The sequence below is a fragment of the Canis lupus genome, chromosome 13 (genome assembly GCF_048164855.1).
Source record: "Canis lupus baileyi chromosome 13, mCanLup2.hap1, whole genome shotgun sequence".
NCBI lineage: Eukaryota > Metazoa > Chordata > Mammalia > Carnivora > Canidae > Canis > Canis lupus.
The window spans coordinates 9,383,082-9,405,679 of record NC_132850.1 but is presented as its reverse complement, the minus strand read 5'-3'; the positions used below and the strand labels follow the sequence as shown (position 1 = coordinate 9,405,679).

General features: G+C 44.5%; 1 protein-coding gene across 7 annotated transcripts in view; it reads right to left on the bottom strand.

The window, feature by feature from the left end:
• The window catches only part of CSMD2 (CUB and Sushi multiple domains 2), a 492,622-nt gene that overhangs the window by 67,906 nt on the left and 402,118 nt on the right, over window positions 1-22,598 (bottom strand). For all 7 annotated transcript variants that reach the window (XM_072772036.1, XM_072772037.1, XM_072772043.1 and 4 more), the window contains 4 exons: window positions 21,673-21,850; window positions 20,249-20,394; window positions 10,745-10,825; window positions 10,215-10,328 (listed from right to left, as the gene is read on the bottom strand). In XM_072772036.1, coding sequence (XP_072628137.1) covers window positions 10,215-10,328; window positions 10,745-10,825; window positions 20,249-20,394; window positions 21,673-21,850 — 519 coding nt within the window. The remainder of the gene's footprint in view (window positions 1-10,214; window positions 10,329-10,744; window positions 10,826-20,248; window positions 20,395-21,672; window positions 21,851-22,598) is intronic.

The following is a 22,598-nucleotide window of genomic DNA, read 5'->3' as shown; positions in this document are numbered from 1 at the left end:
GAGGACCAATCCCTGGGTCGTCATTTGAGATGAGGCCGTTCTGGGGAGGGGATTTAGCCACTTGCTCTCCACCCATCTCTACTGCTTCCTTCAAACCCTCTGCCTTTGCAGAAATGGGGCTTGTTAATCAGCCCTGGGTCTGGGCTATCAGACCGAAATGCTTGCTGTGGCCCCAGATTCACGCAGCTCATCTGGGATTCCGCTGAGGAGCTTTGCAATAGACTCAAAAAAATTTATTTATTCATGAGAGACATAGAGAGAGAGAGGCAGAGACACAGGCAGAAGGAGCCCGACATGGGACTCGATCTCGGGTCTCCAGGATCACAGCCTGGACTGAAGGCACTCACCCGCTGAGCCACCCGGGCATCCCGAAACACACTTTTTTTTTTTTTTAAGTAACCTCTACACCCAACATGGGGTTCAAACTCACAACTTGAGATCTAGGGTCACAAGCTCTACCAATGGAGCCATCCAGGCAACTTGCCCCCCACCCGTGCTGCCCCCCACCCCCGCCAACTTTGAGTAGCTTTGAAAGGCACTAACTCACTTTTCCCAGGAGAACTTCCTTATTTTGTAAACAGGAAAGGAAAGCAAATGGCTTCTTGGAGGCAAACAGCCTTCCCTCTGAAAGCTCCTGATCCCACCAGCCTTTCCCCCTGGAACTCCTCCCCTGTTGGTGCACGGCTCTATCAGGCCTGGGCGTCGGCGTTTAGGAGCTTTCCCTCCTCTTAAGCTCAGGATGTCTGGCCTTCGAAGGCTCAATACTACTCTTCCATTAAATCACCTGGTCTTGACGTCTTTGGTGGGGTTTCCTCTGCGAACGTTCTTATTTCTTTTAAAGAACTGGGAAAGCACAAGCTCTCTATCCTCTGGGGTCAACTTTATTAAATCATATCATTGATTTATTGGCACAGGCTTACCTAAAGATAATCTCATGATTTAAAATTTTCTTTTGCTTCAATGGTTATGTCCCACTTTCCCTTCCCTTCTTTTGTACATTCCTGCTTTCTCCCTTTTGTTTAATTTACCGAACAGCTTGATTATTTTACGGCTTTTTGTTCCAGGCATTTCTTTTTATTTATAAGTAAGGCTGTTTGTCTGTTGTATGACTCACGAATTTCTTTTTAAAATTCAACATTTTTGAGATATAATTTATGTACAATAAGTAATGAACAGACATTAGGTGCGCAGTTTAACGAGTTCTAGCGAAGCATATACCTGTGTAATCACCACCATAATCAGGATATAGATAATTTTCATCACTACAGAATCTTTTCTCATGCCCCAGGCTCCAGGAAATCACTGATACTCTTTTTGTAACAACAGATTAGTTTTGATTATACTATAATTTCAAGCAATTGGAATCAGACATGTTACTTTTGTGTCTGGTTTCTTTTGCTAAACATCATGTTTCTAAGAGTCGATCCATGGTGCTTTGTGTATTACCCCTTGGTTTATTTTTACTGCTCTGAAGCAATCACAGGACAGTTTGTTCATTCATTCATTCTTTTTGTTATTAATAAGCATTTAGGTTGCTTCCAGTTTGGGAGTATTATGGAATTCACATACAAGACATTTTGTGGATATGGGTTTTCATTTCTTTTGGGAAAATAGGGCAGGGATATGTCTAACTTTGAAAGAAACTACCAGTTTTCCAACGTGACTATATAATTTTATATCCCAACTAACAATGTATAAAAATTCCACTTGCTCCACATCCTTGGCAACACTTGGTATTTTCAGCCTTAAGTTTTAGCTATTCTAGTGGGTATGTAGTAGTATTTCATTAGGGTTTTAATATGCATTTTCCTGATTACTAACGATGTTTAGCATCTCTTCGTACATTTATTAGCTATTCATACATTTTATTTTGTAAAGTGACTAGTCAAGACTTTGTTCATATTTTTATTGGACTGCTTTATTATTGAGTTGTTAAAGTTCTTTATAGAGCCTAGATATAAGGCCTTTTAAGAAATATATGTACGATGAATATCTTCTTTTATTCTGTAGTTTGCCTTTTCTTTTTCACATTTAGGCCTGTTTTTTCTTCGTGTATTTTGAAGCTCTTTTATCATCTGCATATTATGTATACATATCCTTTATAATGGAGTTAACTCTTGTCATTGTAAAATCTCTCTATTTCTGGTAATACTCCTTGCTTGCAGTATTATCCAAAATTTCTTTATGATTCTTATGTTTACCATTTACATGATACATATTTTTTCTTTCATTTTCTTGCAATTTATCTGGTATTTATATTTAAACCGCATCCTTTGTAGGAAATTAAGTGATTACTGTTTAAAACCTCTAAATTTTGGCATGGTTTTATGCAGCAAAATCTTACGGATTGATATGACCATATCATTCAAATATAGTAGGTCCCTACTTATTTTTGGTCTGTCATTGAGAGAGATGTGTGAAAATATCCAGCTACAATGGTGAATTTATCCTTTTCTCTCTATAATTGTCAATTTTTCCTTTACACACTTCAATCCTAGAGGCGGGGCAAGCTGGCGGAGGAGCAGGATCCTCACCTCACCTGGCCCCACCAGCTCACCTGGGTAACTTTCAAACCATCCTGAACACCTGCGAATTCAACCTGAGATTTAAGGAGAGAACAGCTGGACGCTACAGAGAGAAGGGTGTCGCTTCTAACAAGGTAGGAAGGCAGAGAAAAATAAAATAAAAACGAATCAAGGGTTGGGGGGCCTGCAAGGAGTGGGGCTGAGGGAGGCAGTGGTGAAAGCCTCCAGGACAGGGGAGCCCCGATCCAGAGATGCGGGACCTTAAAAATTCCACACTGGATTCTTCCCGGAGGGAAAGGCGCTCAGCAGGGATCTTGGTGGGAACCACAGGGGGGTGGGAAGGCCTCCAGTCCCCAGGGTCACTAGGGGAGGAGGGGTGCCCGCGGAGGGGGCACATCCTGCTGCCTTGGGAGCGCGATTCCAGCAGCGCAGGCCCTGGATCCCAGGGTGCAGGGGGACACAGCCCAGGATCTGGTGCTCCCCCCGGGATGGGCAGAGGCAGGGAGGGCCCAGGACAGCGAGAATGCTCCTGCACTCAGGTGCCCCCAGGCTGTGCAGGTCAGCACCCTTGCCACCTGGGAGCATCCAGGCTCATGTGGACTGGGAGCTGCGGTAGTTACTGGGAGAGCCGACCCCAGGGCTGGCACCGTCAGGGGCTTGTTACTCCTGGTGTCACCCCTGTGCATGGGAGGCGTGGGGCCCCCAGGGGACAGAGGCCTCACAGGACAAACAGCTCCCACTGAGCCCAGCACCTGGCAGGGGGCGGGGCATCTCCCCCAGGTGCACACACCTGAGAGTCAGCACAGCAGCCTCTCCCCCCGAAGACCAGCTGGAAGGACAGGAGGAGAGCAAGTTCTTGACTGAGCAGCCCTGGAGAGCTCCAGGGGAAGTCGAGGGATATACAGTACATAGAACCAGAGGGTAACCTGCCTTTTTGCACCCCTTTTTCCAGTATAACTCATTTTTATATCAGACTAAAAATTTATAATTTTTTCTCTTTTCTCACCTAAACTACATTTTAAAAAAAATTTATTTATTTATGATAGTCACAGAAAGAGAGAGAGAGAGAGAGGCAGAGACACAGGCAGAGGGAGAAGCAGGCTCCATGCACCGGGAGCCCGATGTGGGATTTGATCCCGGGTCTCCAGGATCGCACCCTGGGCCAAAGGCAGGTGCCAAACCGCTGCGCCACCCAGGGATCCCTCTCACCTTAACTACAATATTTTACCACCTCTTCATTTTTAAGTTTCTTCCTTTTTGACTTTCATATTTCTACAATTACGGTCCTAGATATATTTTTCACTTCTAGATTCCCTTCAACATATTCAACTTAATTTGGGGAGATATACAAGATATGTTTTGTTTGTTTTGTTTTGTGTTTTGTTTTCTCTGCCTCATTTTGTTCTCCAGTGGCAGAAGTTAATACCTTCTAAACATGACCAGCAGCACCCAGAACCAAGTGCAACACCGTGCTGGTTCTTTCTGTGAGACTAGATTCTCTCTTCCTTCCCACTCTGTCCCCCTCTTCTATCTCATTTATGTTTTGATCGGGCCTTCTATAAGTATTTCTGGTTTACATAAATTTAGGCATGAGCATCTTCTAACATACAGAATATACTCAGAACCAAGAGGATCACCCTCTAGGACCCCTCAGGAGGACTACATTCTCCCTCCACTACAACTTCATTACCACCACCATCTCCCAGTCCCCCCTTTTTCTTCTCCTTTTTTCCCCTTTTTTTCCTCTTTACTTTTGCTTTTTTCTCTTTTCTTTTTTTTTTCTTCTTCTTGGGATTCTTGGCCTTTTATTTTCTACTACTTTGTTTTAAAATTTGTTTTTCACTTTAGTGGCCCTTTGGTTTTATTTTGTTCTGATTTTTGTTTTTAATTTCTGGTCTCTGACCTCGGCAGAATCATCTAGGGTGAAATTTACTTAGGTCGTGGTTGATATTCTTGATGCAGCCTGCTCATACAACCACTCTGCACTGAGCAAAATGACTGGAAGGAAGAACTCACCACAAAAGAAAGGATCAGAAACAGTACTCTCTCCCACAGACTTACAGAATTTGGATTACAATTTGATGTCAGAAAGCCAATTCAGAAGCACAATTATAAAGCTACTGTTGGCTCTGGAAAAAAAGCATAAAGGATTCAAGAGACTTCATGACTGCAGAATTTAGATCTAATCAGGCCAAAATTAAATCAATTAAATAAGATACAATCCAAACTGGAGGTCCTAACGATGAGGGTTAAGGAGGTGGAAGAAAGAGCGAGCGACATAGAAGACAAGTTGATGGCAAGGAAGGAAGCTGAGGAAAAAAGAGAAGAGCAATGAAAAGACCATGAGGAAAAGTTAAGGGAAATAAATGACAGTCTCAGAAGGAAGAATCTATGTATAATTGGGGTTCCAGAGAGCACCAAGAGGGACAGAGGACCAGAAAGCATATTTGAACAAATCATAGCTGAGAATTTCCCTAATTTGGGGAGGGAAACAGGCATTCAGATCCAGGAGAGAGACCCCCCCCAAAAAAACAATAACAACTGTCAACACTTCGACATTTAGTAGTGAAACTTGCAAATTCCAAAGATAAAGAGAAAATCCTTAACGCAGCAAGAGACAAGTGATCGCTAACTCATGTGGTGAGAAATATTAGGTTAACAGCAGACCTCTCCACGGAGACCTGGCAGGCCAGAAAGGGCTGGCAGGATATATTCAGGGTCCTAAATGAGAAGAACCTGCAGCCAAGAATACTCTATCCAGCAAGGCTCTCATTCAGAATAGAAGGAGAGATAAAGAGCTTCCAAGATAGGCAGAAACTGAAAGAATATGTGACCACTAAACCCTCTGCAAGAAATATTAAGGGGAACTCTGAAAAAGAAAGAGGACACCCAAAGAAATAATCTACTGTAAAAACAGGGACTGAATAGGTATTATGATTACACTAAATTCATATCTTTCAATAGTTACCTTGAACGTGAATGGGCTAAATGATCCCATCAAAAGACACAGGGTTTCGGACTGGATAAAGAAGCAAGACCCATCCTATTTGCTGTCTACAAGAGACTCATGTTAGACCTAAGGACACCTCTAGCCTGAAAATAAAAGTTTGGAGAACCATTTACCATTCAAATGGTCCTCAAAAGAAAGCAGGGGGTAGCCATCCTCATATCAGATAAATTAAAGTGTATCCCAAAGACTGTAGTAAGAGATGAAGAGGGACACTCTATCATACTTAAAGGATCTAACCAACAAGAGGACTTAACAGTCATGAATATTTATGCCCCTAATGTGGGAGCTGACAAGTATATCAATCAATTAATAACCAAAGTAAAGACATACTTAGATAATAATACATTAATACTGGGAGACTTCAACATGGTGCTTTCTGTAATTGACAGATCTTCTAAGCAAAACATCTTCAAAGAAACAAGAGCTTTATTTTTTTTTAAATTTTTATTTATTTATGATAGTCACAGAGAGAGAGAGAGAGAGAGAGGCAGAGACACAGGCAGAGGGAGAAGCAGGCTCCATGCACCGGGAGCCCGATGTGGGATTCGATCCCGGGTCTCCAGGATCATGCCCCAGGCCAAAGGCAGGTGCCAAACTGCTGCGCCACCCAGGGATCCCAAAACAAGAGCTTTAAATGATAAACTGCACCAGATGGATTTCACAGATATTTACGTAACTTTACATCCATATGCAACTGACTACACATTCTTCTCAAGTGCACATGGAACTTTCTCCAGAATAGACCACAAACTGGGTCACAAATCAGGTCTCAACCGATACCAAAAGGTGGGGATTGTCCCCTGCATATTTTCAGAACACAATGCTTTGAAACTCAAACTTAATCACAAGAGGAGATTTGGAAGAAACTCAAACATGTGGAAGTTAAAGAGCATTCTGCTAAAAGATGAAAGGATCAACCAGGAAATTAGAGAAGAATTAAAAAGATTCATGGAAACTAACGAAAATGAAGATACAACCGTTCAAAATCTTTGGGATATGGCAAAAGCAGTCCTAAGAGGGAAATACATCTCAATACAAGCATCCCTCAAAAAATTGGAAAAAACTCAAATACACAAGCTAACCTCACACCTAAAGGAACTGGAGCAAGAACAGCAAATAAAACCTATACCAAGCAGAAGAAGAGTTAATAAAGATTTGAGCAGAACTCAATGAAATAGAGACCAGAAGGACTTTGGAACAGGTTAACAAAACCAGGAGTTGGTTCTTTGAAAGAACTAATTAGATAGATAAACCATTAGCCAGCCTTATTAAAAAGAAAAAAAAAGACTCAAATTAATAAAATCATAAACGAAAAAGGAGAGATCTCAACCAATACCAAGGAAATACAAATGATTCTAAAAACTTATTATGAGCAGCTATATGCCAATAAATTAGGCAATCTAGAAGAAATGGACGCATTTCTGGAAAAGCACAAACTACCAAAACTGGAACAGGAAGAAATAGAAAACTGAACAGGCCAATAACCAGGGAGGAAATTGAAGCAGTCATCAAAACCCTCCCAAGACACAAAAGTCCAGGGCCAGATGGCTTCCCAGGGGAATTCTATCAAAGAAGAAACAATAGCTATTCTACTAAAGCTGTTCTGAAAGATAGAAAGGGATGAAGTACTTCCAAACTCATTCTATGAGGCCAGCATCACCTTAATTCCAAAACCAGACAAAGACCCCACCAAAAAGGAGAATTACAGACCAATATCCCTGATGAACACAGATGCAAAAATTCTCAACAAGATACTAGCCAATAGGATCCAACAGTACATTAAGAAGTTACTCACCACGACCAAGTGGGATTTATCCCCAGGATGCAAGGCTGGTTCAACACTGGTAAAGGAATCAATGTGATAGATCATATCAGCAAGAGAAAAAAACAAAAACCATATGATCCTCTCAATAGATGCAGAGAAAGCATTTGACAAAATACAGCATCCATTCCTGATCAAACCTCTTCAGAGTGTAGGGATAGAGGGAACATTCCTCAGCATCTTAAAAGCCATCCATGAAAAGCCCACAGCAAATATCATTCTCAATGGGGAAGCACTGGGAGCCTTTCCCCTAAGATCAGGAACATGACAGGGATGTCCACTCTAACCACTGCTATTCAACATAGTCCTAGAAGTCAGCCTCAGCAATCAGACAACAGAAAGAAGTAAAAGGCATTCAAATTGGCAAAGAAGAAGTCAAACTCTCCCTCTTCGCAGATGACATGATACTCTACATAGACAACCCAAAAGACTCCACCCCAAGATTGCTAGAACTCATACAGTAATTTGGCAGCGTGGCAGGATACAAAATCAATGCCCAGAAGTCGGTGGAGTTTCTATACACTGAGACTGAAGAAAGAGAAATTAAGGACGCCATCCCACTTACAATTGCACCTAAAAGCATAAGATACCTAGGAATAAACCTAACCAAAGAGGTAAAGGATCTATACCCTAAAAACTACAGAACATTTCTGAAAGAAATGGAGGAAGACACAAAGAGATGGAAAAATATTCCATGCTCATGTATTGGAAGAATTAATATTGTGAAAATGTCTATGCCACCCAGGGCAATTTACACATTCAATGTAATCCCTATCAAAATATCATGGACTTTCTTCAGAGAGTTGGAACAAATCATCTTAAGATTTGTGTGGAATCAAAAAAAGACCCCGAATAGCCAGGGGAATATTGAAAAAAGAAAACCAGAGCTGGGGGTATCACAATGCCAGATTTCAAGTTGTACTACAAAGCTGTGGTCATCAAGACAGTGTGGTACTGGCACAAAAACAGACACATAGATCAATGGAACAGAATAGAGAACCCAGAAGTGGTTCAACCAATATTCGACAAAGCAGGAAAGACTATCCACTGGAAAAAGGACAGTCTCTTCAATAAATGGTGTTGGGACAAGTTGATAGCCATGTGCAGAGGAATGAAACTAGACCACTCTCTTGCACCAGACGCAGAGATAAACTCAAAATGGATGAAAGATCTTAATGTGAGACAAGATTCCATCAAAATCCTAGAGGAGAACACAGGCAACACCCTTTTTGACCTTGGCCACAGCAACTTCTTGCAAGATACATCCACGAAGGCAAGAGAAACAAGCAAATATGAAGTGTTGGGACTTCATCAAGATAAGAAGCTTTTGCACAGCAAAGGAAACAGTCAACAAAACTATAAGACAACCTACAGAATGGGAGAAGATATTTGCAAATGATGTATCAGATAAAGGGCTAGTCTCCAAGATCTATAGAGAACTTACTAAACTCAACAGCAAAGAAACAAACAATCCAATCATGAAATGGGCCAAAGACATGAACAGAAATTTCAGAGAAAGATCCAGAATAGTCAATTTCATAGAGACACGAACTAGACTGGTGGTTGCCTAGAACTGTATGTTTGTGTAGGGCCTGGAAATAAAATGGGAGCTGACTACCATCATTTTTATCATTTTGGAGTGATTAAAATCTTCTAAAATGGTGTAATGGCTACACAGCTCTGAGTATACTAAAAATCACTGACGTATACACTTTAAATGGATGAATTATATGGTACATGAATTCTATCCCCATAAAGCTGTTATTATAAAAAAGCTGGTGAAGTGTCACATCACGAGAAGCCAAGTACAGCACCGAGTCCTAGAGGGAAGCATGAGGCTGAGGGTAGGAGTAAAGCCAAGAAGCCTGGAGCCGTGTAGATATGGAAATGGGGCCAGAGAGGAGAAAGTAAGGCTGGAGCAAAGCAGGGACGTTCCGGAGCAGGATCAGAGCTAAAGGCTACTTCATAGGGGGGTGGTTGTTTGGCATGCGAGTAGGTCAGCTTAACTCATAGATAATAAATTTCTCATTGTTTTAGAGCAGCTTAATTCTAGGCCTGTGGCTTCTTTCTTTCTTTCTCACTAGCAACCCATACTGCGGATTCTCTACTCCTGCTATATGGGAAGTGGGGGAGAAGCTGATCTGCTTTTCTACAGACAACTATTTGTTGGTAGCAGTAGTACCAGCCGTAGTAGGACTAGTAACAATAATAATAATAACCCACACTGGGCAGTTACTGGGTCCCAGCCACAGTTTTCAAACGTTTTACATTATTGACCCATTTAATTCCTGACAATAAGTCCATGGCGTAAGTAATATCACTATCCTTATTTCACAGATGAGAACATTGAGGCACAGGGCAGTTAAATATCTCGTCCTAGGTCAACCCCCTTTTGAGTGGAGAGTATTGTTTGAGGTCTTAGTTGGGATAATGTGGTGAAGCCAATTCATTTTCTGTCAAGGGGTCACACCGGAAGGAAGACAACTCTCAGTTGCTTAGATCAGCATACAGGACCTTGGGCCCATCGGGACTCCAGGAGGGCCAGGTTGGGGTGCAAGCCCACCTCTCCCTGAGGTCCCAGAGCTTCCTCTTTTTCAAAGATCAGTATGCCGTTTCCAGAGAATACCAGTCAGAAAAAAGGAAGATGGAAATCAAAGTGGTTACCATGGCGATCTGTAGCCCCGGACCTGAGTAGGACAGAGAATCTCTCCAGGGCAATCACTCCTTTATACAAACAGACATTCACCAAATGACCTCTTACTTGATGAGCAGGGACTGGGAATATAGGAAGGAGGAAGACAAAGGCCATGCTTCGGAGGAGCTCGGGATCCATACAGGCGCGGCTCCGTGCAATTACCTTCACATATTGGGGGTGGTCCTTCGAACTGCAAGTAGGTTCCAAGTTTGCAGGTCAGGATCTCATTCCCCACTAGGGTAAAGCCAGGGAGGCACCTGTAGCGGACGATGTCACCTGCCAAAGAGAGACCACATGGGGATTCCCTGGAGAAGTCTGCGCGGGGCGCCCCTTCGTACTTAAACCCATGTCCAGGCAAGGCAATCCGTGGTGCGTCGTGTTCTGATCAGACTTAAATAACCGGGTCAACCCCAATCGAACGACCCAGAAAACTGCTACCCACTTCTCAGAGCTCAGCCTCGCTGAGCCGTAGCATGTTTCCAAAGTCTAGGAACTTTGGAGAGTGTCTTGCGTGGATTTACTTCTCAAAAACCTACTGACTTGAATCTCGTCTGCCTGGCTATGGTGTTTGCCCCTTGGGGCAGACTCTGGATGGATGGGAGGGGGCGATGTGCCTTGCCCGCCAGCCACCCCCACACCCCCGGGCCGGCCCCTCCTTGCCCCCCAGCCCTTGCCGGTTTGGGAGGCGGTACCTATGTTGAATTCTTCATTCTCTGTGACGACTTCGGCATTGGGGAGGATGGTGGGAGGCGGGCACTTGGTGAGCGGATAAGCTGAAAAGACAGAAGCAGACAAGCTGGGGTAAGAGCGTCACTCTCAGGGCACGTTGTCATTCACTTGTTCACTCTCATTCCTCATTCCCTGGCACAGATACTAGTGGCTTTTGACCCGTACCCAGGGCAAGTGTAGCCAAGTACTATTTTGCTTATCTGCTGTCATCCTTTCCTGTCTTTGATGCAGAAGCCAGGAGGCGTAGAGTAACAGCAACGATAAAGGAGAGAGCATCTGAGAGGTCAGCGACAGCGCACTGGCACTGAGGGGAAAGGAGAGACGCATTTCCTGAGCACCTACACGGGCCAGGCACTTTCACAGCTGTCACCGTCGATTCTGATGCCGGCGGACCCCCCTGCAAGGTGTCCTCGCTCCCTTTACAGGGAAGCTGAGATTCCGAACACTTCACTCCCTTCTCCAGGGTTACACGGGAGGTGAGGGGCACAGGAACTTGAATCCAGGAGCGGCTGCTCTCAAATCCCGTATTCTTTCCACCGCTTGGCATCTAAGTACTGTGTGTGGCTCACGTGAGTGCCCACAAAGCCAGCTGGTTTCCCTTCTGACCTCTGGCCAAACATCTCTGGCTTCAGTGGGTTTTCTAAATTGGAAACCATCCCTCTGGGCAGGGACTAGGCTGTGTGGATGGTGTCGCTGAGACGAGGCTCAGGATGGGCCCAGAGCTTGGCTTCCATCCACTGCCTGGCGCACAGCTGGTGCCACGGGAGTGTGAGCTGCTATTGGCATTGCTACTGCTCTTGTTATTTCCAAAGTCACCCCAGAGCCCCAAATTATATATATATTATATATATATATATATATATATATTATATATATATTTTAAAGGACATTCTTTCCTTTTTTTTGTTTTTTTATTGGTGTTCAATTTGCCAACATACAGAATAACACCCAGTGCTCATCCCGTCAAGTGCCCCCCTCAGTGCCCACAAAAAATTACAAATATAATACACTATCTTTAGAGACAATATGAAAAATTTTCTACAACAGTAGGAAGAAAATTAAACTCATCCACTGGCCATTTGGAAAGACCCGCTGCTAACACTTTACTGTGAGTTCGTAGAGCACGTACTTTCTGCATATGTATTTTTCTCTTACAAATTTGCAGCATGTGGTGCACTTTGTGTTGATCCTTGGGCACTTACTACTGTATTGCAGGAGTTTTCCTATGCAATTAAATTTCTTAAAAAATGACTGCAATGACTTCATAGAATTTAGTCATATGATTGACTAAAATTTGTTTAACAGATGCTCTATTTTTTTTCAGATGCTCTATTATTATTAACCATTTAGGTTTCCAAAGTTTTGCAATTTAAAATAAGATTGTGATAAACATTCTTTAAAATAAAACATCCTTCTCCACATATGCATCTTTTATGAATTTTTTTTCTTCTTTTTTTTTTAAACTAGGAAGGATTGCTGGATCATAGAGCAGCTCTATTTTTTATTTTTTTTCAGGAACCTCCATGCTGTTCCCCACAGTGGCTGCACCGGTTCACATTCCCACCAACAGTGCACGAGGGCTCCCCTTTCTCCACATCCTCGCCAACATCTGTCGTTTCCTGTGTTGCTGATTCTAGCATTCTGACAGGTGTGAGGTGACATCTCACCGTGGTTTTTATTTGCATTTCCCTGACGATGAGGGATGTTGAGGAGGATCTTTTCATGTCTCTGTTGGTCATCTGGATGTCTTCTTTGGAGAAATGTCTTCCCATGTCTTCTGTCCATTTTTTTAAAGTTCTTCGTGTACTTTTGGATCTACAATTTGCACTACTAGGTATTTACCCAAAGGATACAAAAGTACTACTTCGAAGGGATATATGTGCCCCGATATTTATAGCAGCACTATCAACAATGGCCAAATTATGGAAGTAGCCCAAATATCCATCAACTGATGAACGGATAAAGAAGATGTGGTGTATATGTACATGGAATATTGCTCCAGCATCAAAAAGAATGAAATCTTGCCATTTGCAATGACATGGATGGAGGTAGAGAGTGTTATGCTCAGCAAAATAAGTCTGTCAGAGAAAGGCAAATACCATATGATTTCACTCATACATGGAATTTAAAACAAGACAAATGAACATAAGGGGGGGGGAGGAAAAGAAAACCAAGATACAGACTCTTAAGTATAGAGAACGAACTGATGGTCCCGAGGGGAGGTAGGTGAGTGGATGGGTTGAACAGGTGTGGGGATTAAGGCGGGCACTCGTGAGGAGTGACAGGTGATATGTGGAAGTGCTGGATCACTAAATTCTACACCTGAAATTAATATTACACTGCATGTTAACTAATTGGAGTTTAAATAAAAATTTGGAAAAAAAGGGAAAAAACTGGGAACGATTACATTGTACGAGCTTTTTAAAGTATGAGCATCTCCTACTGAACGAACGTCAGTAATCCATTCCTGGAAATCAGATGTTCTGAGTAAAGATGCTATTTCCCGTGACCTCAAGTAGGAAAAAATTACGGTGCATAACCCTAAACCTGGGAAGTATCTAAGATAATAAGATACATATATATGCAAAACCCATAATGCTAGAAATTAAATACTTGAAATTTTACTGCTTGATCGCCCAAGAATGAATACAGCTGTAACAAAACAGCGGTTCCATGTGTTTTAGCACAAGCACTTTGCATAGCACAGTGGGCCACGCCAACCCTCTCAGCGTGAGGCACTTGGAAATCCTCGCCCGAAGACAAGTGCGACGTGGGAATGTGTTCAGGACAGTGCTGGGTTCACAATGAACTTCTCGTTATCGTAACCTCTCGGAACCGGCAGCAACAGGGACACACATTCCAAATGTTCACGTGGGATGCTGGCCTTTACCCACTGCAGTTAGGATGCAACCTGACTTTTCCTGCAGATGGTTTCATTAAAAATGTTGTAGGACATTTTGACGATTTAACTAATTTCTTCTACAGATGTGTCGGCGGAAAAGACGTTGCATGGAGAGACACAGGGCTCCGTGAGACGCTGTTTTCAAAGCAAGAAGCACCCGTGGGGTGGCCACGCGGGTTTGACCTTGGTTTAACATACACCCGGGAGGACCACGCGGGCGTTGGCTTTTCTCTGCAGAAAAAGGGCTGTAACTGATACGGGCCACGGAGCGGCAGCTTCTCCAGGGCCGGGTCTCATCATTGTCTCCTCCAACTCATTGAAGGATTATCTGCGGAGGCCTAGCCTGGGTCAGGCACTGCGTCAGGCGGCGAGGGTGCAAGAGTAACCAAGACACAGTCCTCGCCCTCCTGCCACCCCGAGCCTCCTGGGGAAGGCAGTCCTCCACGGTAATTGTCGCCAGCTTGATAAGCAACCAAAAAGGTAGCATTTCTTTTTTTAAAAAAAATTGGCATTTGATAACAAGTTAGGTTAAACATTTTCTTCCTATATTAATGGACTATTTTGGAATTTACTTTTTAACCTTCTATCAGTCCTTTGCCCCTATTTGTCTTACAAATTGGAAGAACCCAATTCGTATTTAAGATTGACTTCTGGGGTTACCTGGTGGCTCAGTTGGTTAAGCATCTGATTCTTGATTTTGGCTCAGGTCAGGATCTCAGGGCAGTGAGGTGGGTGTGGAGCCTACGTAAGTCTCTCTCTCCTTCCACCCCTGCCTTCTCTTAAAAAAAAAAAAAGACTTCTGCCTGTTAAATATATTTTCACGGTTTATCCTCTCCTTATATTTGTCTGGGGCACTCTTGGGATTCGTAGATGCATGAAGTTTCTGCTTAGCCAATTCTTTTTTTTAAGATTTTATTTATTTACGGGAGACAGAGAGCGAGCCCGAGTAGGGGCGAGGGGCAGAGGCAGAGGGAGAAGCAGACCCCGCTGAGCAGGGAGCCCGATGTGGGGGGACTCCATCCCAGGACCCGGGGATCAGGACTTGAGCCAAAGGCAGATGCTTAACTGACGGAGCCCCCCCAGGCGCCCCTCTGCTTAGCCAATTCCCGATGTTTCCTTTATCACCCAAGGCTTTTATTTTATTTTTTAAAATTTGGTATCTTCCATTCTCAGCTGCACGCTTAATCTTTAAAATACACCTTCTGGGTGGGGAACTGGATGAAGGGGATCAAAGGGTACAAACCTCCAGTTATAAGATTGGATAAGTACCGGGGATGTCACGTGTTACATGATGTTAACACTGCTGTTTGGTATATCTGAATGCTGTCAAGAGAGAGCAGATCCTCAGAGTTCTCATCACAAGGAGAAAAAAAACCTATTTTCCCTCCTTTTTTTGGATATCTATATGAGATGACGGCCTTTAACTGAATTTATTGTGGTGATCATTTCACAATATACGTAAGTCATGTCATTACGTTGTATGCCTAGACTTACACAGTGCTGTATGCCAACTGTATCTCAATAAAATTGGGGAAAAAAACCCAAAATAATTGCCTCAAATTCCAAAATATATATATATATATATATATCTTCTATGACACTTAACTTGCAGAAAAAACTCAGAAGAAATCTCCACTTGAACACAGCCTGAGTGTGGTTACTAGTTTGAGTGGGGTAGCTTTCCCATTATATTTTTAAGAATTATATATTTCTGCTCAGAAATGCAGAATGCTGGTGGAATATTGAAAAACAATAAAATGGAAATTGCCCCAGTCCCACCACTACCGAGGTGTAACCGCTGTCAGCCTTCCGGTGCACGAGCTTTGGTCTTTTGCAGACAATCCCTCCTCCCCCTAGAGCCACACTATCTACCAGGTTATTGCTAAAGACCTGAGTGGGACAGCGGGGGAGACGTCCAGGACTCCTCCCTTCCCCCGGTCCCCTCTCCCCCAGTCCCTTTGGGCCGAGGCCCTGTCAGAGCTTAATCGGACCCCGATGTAGGCGAACATGGTAACGGACGGACAGGGAGGCCCACTGCCTCTTGCCAAGCAGCAGCCAGTGCGGCTACGGCCGTCGTAGGCCAGGGTCTCACCGGTTTGTCCTGGGCTGTATCTTTGTTCCTATGGTTTCCTTTGTTTTCCACCTTTTCTATAGGAACTATGCTTTGCTTACTTTTTTCTTTTAGTGACTTAAAAGTACTAACACCTATTTTTAATTTTTTTAGTGACTAAAATACATACTTGGAGTCCTGATTTTCCTAATTATTAAAATCAGCGATTGAATGACATCTACTGATTCCACCCTCATGAGAGATAAGAACATTCCCTTTCTCCTATTCCTCTTCTAATTCCTTGGGTATTTGTTAATATGAAATAATCCTTAAAAATCTTTTTTTTTAAAGATTTATTTTTATATGAGAGAGAGAGGAGAGTGTGAGTTCTAGTGGGGGGAGGCACAGGGGAAGAGGGAGAGAGAATCCTCCAGCAGACTCCCCTGAGTGTGGAGCCCGATGCAGGGTGCCATCCCAGGACCCTGAGCTCATGACCTGAGTCCAAATCAAGACTCAGATGCTCAACTGCCTGAGCCAAGCAGGTGCCACAATTTTACAAAATCTTTTAAGAATCATTTGCAATCTGTTTGGAATCGATATTTTCAATTATTATTAGGCTTAAAAGGTGGTTAGCTAGTTAGTGCTTCCACTTTAATCTTTTATACAACTTCTCTGTATCAAGTTATTGGCTCCTCTCTCCCTGGGGGTCCACATCCTGGAGGAACACTTCAACTGAGATGTGGGGATGCGGATTGTGAGCGCTCAGAGGTCTGCAGACGGCTGTCTCTTGCCTGCACATGTGATGCTCCCAACTATCTTCCCCCTACATATCTATAAAAATGCCTCTTTTGATTTTCTGGGATTGAATGCCAAATATAATTATTCAAAGGATTGTGGATTTTGGCTCCTCACAGGTAACTTTCTCGGCCTAGATTCGGGTAGATTGTGCCCTTCATCCCAGTAATTTGAAATGCTTGCCAGGCTGGTTGTGATTTCCCCCAGCATGCGGTGAGCTCTTTTGTTCTATTTGCACAGTTTTTCATTCATTTCAGAAGAGTTTTCTTTTATTATTTGTGTTCTGTCCGTCTGGTTCTTTCTGTCATGGATGCTTTTTATCAGGACATTCTTCATTCACTGGATCTCTTTTATTTCCCATTCTCTCCTCTATAATCTTCAAGTCTTTGCTCTTTCTCTCCTTCGTGTTGGGCTTTGCCTCTGATCTGGTTTTCTACAGCGTTTTGCTGATCCTTATGCCAATTTAATCGGGCTGTGGCATTTCTTCTTTAACTTTTTAAAAATTATCTAGCTCCCCATGTAAATAAAAATCTTAATTTGAAACAATCACAAAGGTACAGGAAAAGTTGGAAGCATCACACAAAAAAAACGTTTTTCACAAACCATTTGAAAGGAAATTGCCAACATGATGCCCCATCACCACAATATTTTAACATTAACATGCATTTTCAACAAAGCAGCACATTCCCTTTTGCAAAATCACAATACAACCATCAAAAACAGGAAATTACCTCTGATAATGGTAGCCAACTCACCCTCACCTCCGCTCATGTTTTACCACTTGTCCCAGGAAAGCTCTTAACAGCACAGGATTCAGTTCAGAATCATGCACTGTATTTTGTTGTCATGTCTTTTTTCGTCTGGAACCGTCCCAAAGTCTTTCCTTGACCTTCATGACTTTCACACTCTTGAAGATTATACATCGGTTAACTTCTAGTCTGTCATAATATATTACGTTACCCCCAATTTAGATTTGTCTGATTCCTCACAACTGGATTCACGTTGTGCATCTTTCCTGGGCTATCACAGAGGTGATGCTCGCTCTTCTCTTTGCACCCAATCAAATGGGGGCATAACCGCAATTTGTCCCATTACTCAGCATGCTTACTTGGATCACTTGGTTAAAGTGATGTCCTCCAGCTTCTCCACTGTACAGCTACTCTTTTCTCCCTTTGCAGTTACTGTGTGGGGAGATAGTTTGAAAGCATGGAAATATCCTGCTCCTCATAATATTTTAAATTAATAATTGTTTCATTAATTAATTTATACCTGGATGGGTATATATAGTGTCCTGGTTTATTCATTCAGTTACCATGTGTTACCAAAACGAATTATTTGGATGCTCAAATTATCTGAGTATTACGGTCCAAGTATAATCCAAATTATCCCATTACAGTCACTGGGAGCCCCTTCAAGCCCACGTCTATGTCCTTCTGGCACATCTCCACCATTCTTTGGGCACCTTTTTGCTTTCTGCCATAAAATGTTCCAGGCTCATCTTGTGCTTTCTCTGCCTCAGTCCTGGAATCAGCCATCTCTTTTCTTTTTTTTTTTAAAGATTTATTTATTTATTCATGAGAGACACAGATTGAGAGGAGAGGCAGAGACATAGGCAGAGGGAGAAGCAGGCTCCCCGCAGGGAGCCCGATGCGGGACTCGATCCCGGATCCGGGGATCACGATCTGAGCCAAAGGCAGGCGTCCAACCACCGAGGCACCCAGGCGTCCCTTTTAAGGAGTCCTCATCTATTTTAGTGGAAAATGGTTTTAGAAACCAGTATCTGGAGCTAGATGTGTTCATTGCTATTGAGGAGTCATTGCTTCCAGGCCCTTTCAGTGGAAGGAGCTAAGGAATACACGTATGTGTACAGACCCATGTTTACATCCATATCTCCTTCTATATCTATGTGGACATATTGAAAACCATTGCTCATACTCATACTTCCAATTCCAATCCAATGCCCTGGGTATATTCTAATTTTTGCACTTGCCACATTTCTGACCCTCTTTTTTACAGTGCGATTCCTACCTGGAGTGACAGTTGAGATGGGAACTTGGTTCTCTAGTGATAGATTAACTTCTTTGATCAGTCACTCCTAGAGGACCCAGTTCCCATCTCAACTGTCACTCCTCCCTTACATGAATGCCCTGCTCCCCCACCTTGGAGTCTGAAGGATCCTCCGCGTGGATGGCATCCTCACTTTGCTGGGGCTCCTACCCGACATGGATGTTCCCTCAGTTTGCAGAGCCTTGATGGGTATCATGCCAGCCCCGTCTCCGTACAGATGCTGCCTCTCAGCATGGCCCCCTCTTCCCTCAGATGCCCACTTTCCTTCACCCCATTTAACAGCTTTAGGACTGAATTGTTCAGGAAGGGAAGGGAAGACATTTAGCTCCCCTTCTAGTTATCTCTTATTTGGAGTCCATGTTGTCGAGACTTTTACGCTGGAAGCAGATACTTTCCAAAATTTATCTCTATTTCCTAAACTACATGTTTCCAAGGGCATTTTCCTGTGCAATTCAAATCCACTTTTGTCATGAAAAAATACTGTAGAATCTTGTTCATAGCTCTCCTTAAGGTACTTTTCCGCTTATTTGTCCTTATATGAGAAGAAATTTATTGAAAGCTAATGTTTGCCTATAGATAGGCAGACATTCTTTCCCCCACACCAGTCCCACTCCCTGGTCTCTGCAAGTCTACCTCCTTCTTTTTCTTTAGTTCTTGTCTCAAATATTGCCTCTTGACAGGTTACCCACAATTATTTTACATGAAAAGAGTTCCCTGTCTTTTTGTTTGCTATCTTATGTGTTTCCTTCATAGCAACTTATTACAAATGGCAAAGATTTTATTTGTCTGTTATCTCTCTGTCCTTGGAGGAAGAAAGCTCTAGGGGGAGCAGGCGTTTCGCAGAGCAGGGAAGCATGAATCAATGAAGATACGAAAACATGCTCACCTCATCATTAACATAAGAGTGAAATGCTATTTCATGCATCTGCCATATTGGCAAAAAACTTAAAAATTTGATAAAATCTTGTGTTTGCAAGACGGAGCCAGGAACAAGGTCAAGCTTCCCCCATTTCCAGTTCAAGTATATGTAAAGCTCTGCAAATTGTAATACGGAGGAGTATTCTATAGATGGGGACAAACCCACAGAAAACTTTAAGTTTTTCAATGCTGTGTCCACTATTACAAAAATGAGGAAGCACCCAGACCTGTAACTTCGGACCCTTAGGAGAAAGTTGGCTGTTGATAAGGACAAACACACCCTGAATGGTTCATGGTCCTTCTGCTTGAAATCTCCACGACTTCACTTGTGCAAAGTACTCCCTGTGAGGTCAACAGAGCCCTAGATTCCTTTGGAGGGGGAAAACCCTCTAGAAGATGTGAAGGGACAGGCTGGGGAACCAGTGAGTGAGTAACCCAGTGAGTTGACATGAACCTGTGAAATGAGAAGCCTCATCCCGCTGCCTCTAAACTTGGACTTGGCACCAGGGATCGGCACCAGGAGCCTCCCTGCCCTCACGGTGGAGGAGGAAAACCTCCACGTATGGGGGTCTGTGCTGCGGGATCCTCGTATAGGTTAACACATTGAACTCATAACTCCGAGGACACTGAGGCCGAGAAGCTACGTAAGTCACTCAGAGTCACATGACAGGGATCAAGCGCGGCCCTAACTTGAGAGCACGGTCCTTCCCTCCCACGTCAGGCTTCCACACTGACCGGAAAAGGCGATGGCGAAGATCCCACCCATGGCTGCGTCACGGTGGAACTTGAGCAGGGCCTGGTTGGATGAGCTGTGCAGCGTTTTCTTGGCCAAGCTCCGGCTGAAGACTCCAAGCTGTGGAGCTGTCTGCTGCGGCCCATCCCTGCATGCAGGAGAGAAGGTTCTGGCATCAGTCACCAGGGCTGCCTGCTTTATCTGGTCCCATCAGCGGCCTCACAGAGCCCTGGAGCGGGAGGCTGTGGCTCTTCCTGCGCCCACGCCCCATGCACAGCTCTCTCATCTCTCCCGACCCGGTCTGCCAACAAGGCTCACCGGGTTGGCAAATCTCACACTGGTTCCTCCTTCACCTGATCCTTCACAGTTGCCTCTGTAGGGGGCTCCGGGGGTGAGTTCCCCCAAGCAGCAGGAGCCCCTGGGCAGGTTCTCTGTCTGAGCAGCAGTAGGACGGGGCTGAGGAAGCGCATCCCACCATCCGGGCCAGCCCCACTTCCTGTCCCCACGCACACACATGCCCATGCTGCCTTTCTAGGCAAGACTTTCTTCCCCGGAAACTCATCTAATCCCTTCTATCCGTGCGTAATCATTGCCTGGAAAGGGAACCGGAAATTAGCCCAGGGTAGTCTGATGACGGTTATCTAGCCCTGAGGCTCTGGGGAGGAGACCCCCACTATCCTCTTCTGATTCCTAAAATGGCAGTAACTCCTGAACTAAGGAATTCTTGGGTTATTTATTCGTCCAAAGATGCAGAGGTTTGGGAAGAACCGTCTAGGAGACTTATTGACTAATAATTCACACTCCCATTTTAAAATCACTTCAAGATATCCTAACCTATTACTCAGAGTGGAACTATCACGTTGGTGACCAGTAGGCCACATGTGGCTCTTTATATTTAAATTAATTTAAGTTTAAAAATCAGCTCCTCCGTCACTCTAGTCACATTTGAGTACTCAGTGACCACCCGTGGACGGCGGCTACGGCCCTGCAGAACGTTGTGTTGGACAATTCTGGTTTGGCGGGAGACGACCAATGGGACTTCACCGAATTCCGCCCCCAAACTCTTCCATTGGTCTAGGTAGCTTATCTTAGGTAAATGTAGAATTTGGGTTTGGGCTCTGGAAAAAAATGAGAAAAGTCTGGGTATCCCTGACCACTCCCATTCATACACCTACCACCGGTACGACGACCCCTAGCAGGACTTGGGGTTGGAAACCACCGCCCGCCCTTTCCTCTCGCTCCAAGGAGCCCCAAAGGCTAACTGAGGCGCAGCCCCTATTTACTATGTTCACCTGAAAGCCAGGAGGCTGAGCATCGTTTAAAGCCATTCGGCTCTTGGTTCTCTGAACAGAATGACGGGTGACTCGGTTTAGAGCCCAGCCAATGCCCCTTTCTAGTCAGCTGCCGTGGTGGCAGCCAGCCCTACCAGACGGTGACGAAGTCTCCGGACGGCTCTGTCTGCAGCAGGCTGAGGTTGAGGCGGATGCCATGACCAATGGGCACGGTGATCAACCAGGCACAGTCCTGGGAGCTGGAGTACGGACTGGGGAAGCCAGGGGAGTACACGGTGCCGTTGGAAGAGGTGATGTTCCCGCCGCAGGGGACTGCCGGGAGGGGACAGCAGCATGGTGAGTGGGGGAGATCACCCCCCACCTGAATTATTTAGGTGACGTCCTTCTGAAGTGCCAGCACCCGCCACAGGGTCAGGAGGGAAGGGGAGGGATGATGGAGCCGAGGGTGACCGTGGGGGTCCCCCCCGCAGACCCAGCACCCACTCCCCACCTGGCCCCGACCTTCAGTGCCGGTGCCTCTGTGGGCCAGCCCCCGCCCCTACCCCCCTTCTTCCTGTGGAGGACACCTGCCCAGAGGGAAGGTCACCCTGACACCACCCCCCCGCTTCCGAGGAACGGAGTGGAGAATCAGGTCAGAGTCAGTGCCGCTGTAGTACTTTTGCTGGGACGAACTAAGAAATTATGGAACTATGTCTTTCATTTCATTTGCTCTAAGATTCTTCGAGGGGCACGTTTGGTCTTGACCTAAGAGATAAGGATTGTGGTGCTAGGGTCGGGTTTAAAGCGTGGCTACACTGCTTGTTAACTAGATGAGCTTAGACAGTAGTTTCCTCCCTCTCCTCACCTGTCCAATGGGACTAAGAGGGGCCCCGTAGAGGACGGTGGGAGCCGCTGGGTGAACTGACACCTGTGAACCGTGCAGCCGGGTGCTTCCCTCACAGAAGGCATGTGCTGCAGAGCTGTGGGCCCGTCTCCCTATTTCCCTGTCCCCCAAAAGTGACACCCAATTTTGGCCTCACTCTGACCTTGGCTTTGGGTAAGGGGATGAAGAGGCCTTGAG